General features: G+C 49.4%; 1 protein-coding gene across 1 annotated transcript; it reads right to left on the reverse strand.

The window, feature by feature from the left end:
• Window positions 1-2,245: 2,245 nt before the first annotated feature.
• Window positions 2,246-3,910, reverse strand: LOC123057946 (transcription factor bHLH51). The gene is made up of 3 exons (XM_044480804.1): window positions 3,776-3,910; window positions 3,405-3,676; window positions 2,246-3,073 (listed from the first exon to the last, which is right to left on the reverse strand). Exons 1-3 carry the CDS (start codon window positions 3,906-3,908, stop codon window positions 2,573-2,575), a joined length of 906 nt encoding a protein of 301 aa, XP_044336739.1. The 5' UTR covers window positions 3,909-3,910; the 3' UTR covers window positions 2,246-2,572.
• Between the last annotated feature and the right edge of the window lie 628 nt (window positions 3,911-4,538).

Genomic DNA, 4,538 nt, shown 5'->3' on the forward strand with positions numbered 1-4,538 from the left:
CTGCTACTTAGCACCAGAGTGCTTTTTTAACATGCGCTACCGCTAAAGTTCTGTGTATAAGGTTTTCCCTAATAGTGCTGTGGAACATGTAAGACATTATTAAGGTGTAAATCTTTTACGAGGATTTTAAAAATTGATTTTCCAACATGAGTAATGTCCATACCGGTTCCGCTTGCCATGTGTATCTGATCACCACCATGATACCTTTCCCGCATCGTTAGCTTATCAAGCTCCCCGGTGATGTGCTCAGTGGCGCCGGAGTCTACGTACCAGTTGGTGTCGATACCGTAGTTGTTGGTGACGAGGTTTGCTGCTTTCTTCTCATCATGGTCATCATCATATCGATGCCAGCATGCTCTTGCGCCACCAGGATGAAACTTGTAGCAGATCTGGCACTCTGGATAGTCTCCTTCTTCCTGCCGTTGTTGTTGTGGTTGGGAACGAAATCGTTGCTGCTGATGGCCGCCACCACCACCGCCGCGACCAGGGGAAGAAGAGGACCGATTCCCTCGACCGCATCCTCCTCGGTTGCTTCGGCCACGGCCTCCCCTGCCACGGGACTGCCCGCGCCCCCTGTAGACGGCGTTGGCAGAGGAGCGAAAGCCTGCTGGTACGTCTCCCAGCATCTCCATCCGCTGATCGAACACAGAGATCTGCGTGAAGAGATCGTCAACGCTGATGGAGTTCTTGATGGCGCTGACCGCTGCCACGATGGGATTATAGTCCCGATCAAGGCCAGCCAGGATGTAATCCATCATCTCTGGATCGGTTACCGGACGTCCAGCCGCAGCTAGCTCGTCCCCGAGGTTCTTCATCTTGGCGATGAAGGCGTTGCTCGACATGTTGCCCTTCTTGGTGTTGGAGATGGCCATCCGCGGATTGGTTATGCGGGATTGCGACTGTGCAGCGAACAACGTGGTAAGAGCAGTCCACAGATCAAAGGTGTTGTCCTTACCGATGACTTGTGCAAGGATTTCCTGGGTGAGAGAGTTCAGCAGGTAGCTCAGAACTTGCTGATCCTTCGACAACCACGGGCCGTACAGAGGATTGGGCTCGATGGCCGTGGTTTTGTCCGCCTTGGTGACTTCTACTGTCTTCGGCGGTGCAGCGTCGCTGCCGTCGAGAAGACCGGTCACTTGCGCACCTCGCAGTGCCGGCATGACCCGCGCCTCCCATAGGAGGTAGTTCCCGCTTGCGAGCTTTTCTGTTGGTGGAGCACCTAGGTTGAGGCCGACGGCGCTTGAGCTCATAGCCATGGCGATGGAAGGGTGTTTAGGGTTTTGGTTTTGCTAGACGATACGAAGAGACTTGGCTCTGTATACCATGTTAGATTGGATTGGTGAAGCGTTCCTACTTCTCCATAGAGGAGCCGCGGGTATATATTGATTCGGAGCAAGAACAACCTCTGCCGTGGTTTACAAGGAATCCACCGATCGCTAGGATTCAGCAGGACGAGGGATAGGAAGTTAAACGGGAGAGGATAAAGGAAGTAGTTAAGATTACATGAACCTAAATATCTCTAAGTCTAACAAGCGGCAACTGCTGACCTTCGCGATCTACTCGGTGGACTTCGACGACGACGACGACAACGACAGCAATGGCACGCTCACGCCCGTGACAAGCCTCGGCTACCGCGCGCAGTTTCTCGGCGAGGGCGGGTGCCTGTCCGTCTCCGCCCAGGACCTCCCTTCGCTGAGCAGCAACTCCGTCTACTTTGTGAGTTAATCCAATTGCCAACTGTGTATCTTTATACATCTACTAGGCACCTAGCTGCTCTCAGACAGAGAAGTTTCAGGCTTGCTGTGCTCTTCAAAAGCAAAAGTTAGGCATTAGTAAGAAGAAGAAGAAAGTTGTGCTTCTAGAATCTGAAGACGATTGAATTATGTGGTAAAGTAGGGTAAGCATAAGGGAGTAATTCAGTGGGATCCAAATTACCAAGTTCTTTTTTGTTGGCAAACAAAGTTACCATGTATAACGGGGTAATTGAACGGTGCCTACAATTTTTGAAAGTCAAAATATTATGAAGAGAACACACATAAGAGGATTTCAATAGTCTGTTTTCTGCTTGTAAATTCTCATGAGAACATGTTTTTTTTTGCCCCCATAAGGTTTCAGTGCTCTTTAGAGCAGAAAACCTTTTCCGAAGGTGCTAAAATGCTCTATTTCGTTTGAAAACTTGCATGGTGTAAAAACCTTGAAAACTCAGAAGTTTCCTTCATTTGAAAGTATTATTTTACTCCGATGCTAGTAATACCCGGCGAGCAGGGAAACTTGTTGATATACCTAACATAATAACGAAGGTAAAAAAGACAAAGTAGTTCTACCTACGTGTGTCTCATATCTTAACATGAGAAGCACCAATGAGGAGGTGCTGCATAGAGTATTAGCCCCACGCGACTGCTGAATCGTCACCATCTAGGATTTCTGCAATCTGAATGTCGGCAGCCATGCTACGTCAGGCACACAGTGTAAACCCTGTTGCCATGATATCTATCTATCTTATCTTACAGCACTAACAGCAGTTCACACCTCAATTCTGGCACAAAAATATAATTACTCCAGAAGTACTCATCTATATGGACATGATTGAGTAATGCGACTCAAGAATCCTCTGCCTCTTGCTCTGGAACTGGAACGGACTGCCGCCACACACCAGCTCTGGTGAAGCAACCTTGGACAGAGCATGCCTCACAGCCTCCTTCAGAGAATTCAGTCCAGCACGACCTGCTGCTGCACTGCCTTCCTCCTCCTCCTCCTTGCAGAGTGTGAAGACATGCCGCACCCTTCCACCTAGGGAGGTCACCTCCGCTCTCACCGTCCTCAACCTCAGGCCATGGAGCGCCTGGATGAAACCGGCGACGAGGTCCGGCCGATCGTCGCAGCTGACAGACGCCTTCATGTACAGGCGTCTATTGTCGTCGTCGGTGTCCCCGGTGCAGCAGAATTCCACGGAGACCTCGTCGGCCTCCGGCGGGACGGCCGGCATTTGCTGTGCCTGTGCGGCCTCGCTTGCTCTCCTCTTGAGGTGCCTCACTTGGTCCACCACCCTGGCTAGCAAGGCGGCCTTGTCCATCTGCACAAGGGAAGATGAGAGACATTTTTCTGACAAGTCACATAACAGCAGTGTACCGTGCTGTACTTTGTCTTACTCTACAAATTCCAGGGTGAAAAATCTGATGAAATGTGAACACTTGTACGAGTTTTCAATGTTCTTGATAAAGTTCTTGACTGATGCTGACACAAATAAAGGTCGATCAGAATTGTTCGAACTTCTTAATGCAAAGTCAGTTTCTACCAGAAAAGATGATGAGCTAACGACAATAATTATGTGCAGCTGAGCTTTGTTTGGTTGATGCCTCACAGCACTGAAATGGTGAAATGGGTAAGATATTGTTGGCGCAAACCTGCTTGGTATCAGGGATCATCCTCCTGAGCGCCGTGAGATGAGCGTTGATCCTCACCCGACGCCGGCGCTCGGCCTCACTGTGGACCTTCAGTGCCCTTGCCTCCGTCGCGGTCCTCCCCGACCCCGTCGACGAGGACGTCGTCGACAGCTCCGGCGGCCCAGCCGGTGGCGCCGAGCTGGCCTGCCGGGGCAGCAGGACCCGGCCTCCGTACACCGTAGGATCACAGTCATCGTAGAGCTCATTTCCTCCTTGGGGAGATTGGCATGGAGCTGCCATCAAGCCAAGCATATTACAGCTCCTGGACAGTGAAGAAGGAGAAGAAATGGAAGCGGGGGTGAGACGAGGCGAGTGGATAGGAGGAGGCTCACAATAATTAGTGCGGCGGCGTCTTGTCACCTCATTCTCGTCGTCATATATAGAGTAGGATGGATACTGGATAGGTAGGAGGCAGATGATGATGAGCTTGCCTGTGAGAGATGACCGCCCTACATACATACGCATCTCTTTTCTCACATGTGATTACCGTACCCCACTATGGGGATAATATAGGGGAAATTTTGTTGTCGGATTGGCATGGATTCGGCCAATGGGTGAGGTGGCGTGTATGAGTGTGCCATGAGTCGGATATACTACAAGTATGTGGAAAGAATCATGCCATGCCAAACCATTAGTATGAATGTAGTACTATTGATTATACTGTAGTGTAGTATCTACGCACAGCAGCCTATAAGGCATGATGGATGGTTCTGGCTTTCAATGAAATTTCAGCGAAAACTTGGCAAGTTTCAGTTATTTCAGTAGGTGCCTAATCAGTCGACAATAGATTTTGCTTGTGAACTTGGAGTGCCCACACGCACAGCTGACTCACTGGAGAGCAGTGCTAATAAGTCGCTAGAGGCAACACCACTCTGTTTGCTTAACACGATATAATAACCGTGTCAGAACTCGCGTGAAATCTTCATGTGCACCTACTCCAACTTGTTTTTGGAACTTTGTATAGTACTCCTAATACTGTTGATTGACATCCTTGATTTCAAAGAGAGGGACCCTTAAACGGAGGAGAGAATTCCTTATTTGACACTCCCTTAAAATCATGTTCCTTATTTGATACTGAAAAAATTTTCTTCCCTA

The sequence above is a fragment of the Triticum aestivum genome, chromosome 3A, assembly GCF_018294505.1.
Source record: "Triticum aestivum cultivar Chinese Spring chromosome 3A, IWGSC CS RefSeq v2.1, whole genome shotgun sequence".
Taxonomy (NCBI): domain Eukaryota; kingdom Viridiplantae; phylum Streptophyta; class Magnoliopsida; order Poales; family Poaceae; genus Triticum; species Triticum aestivum.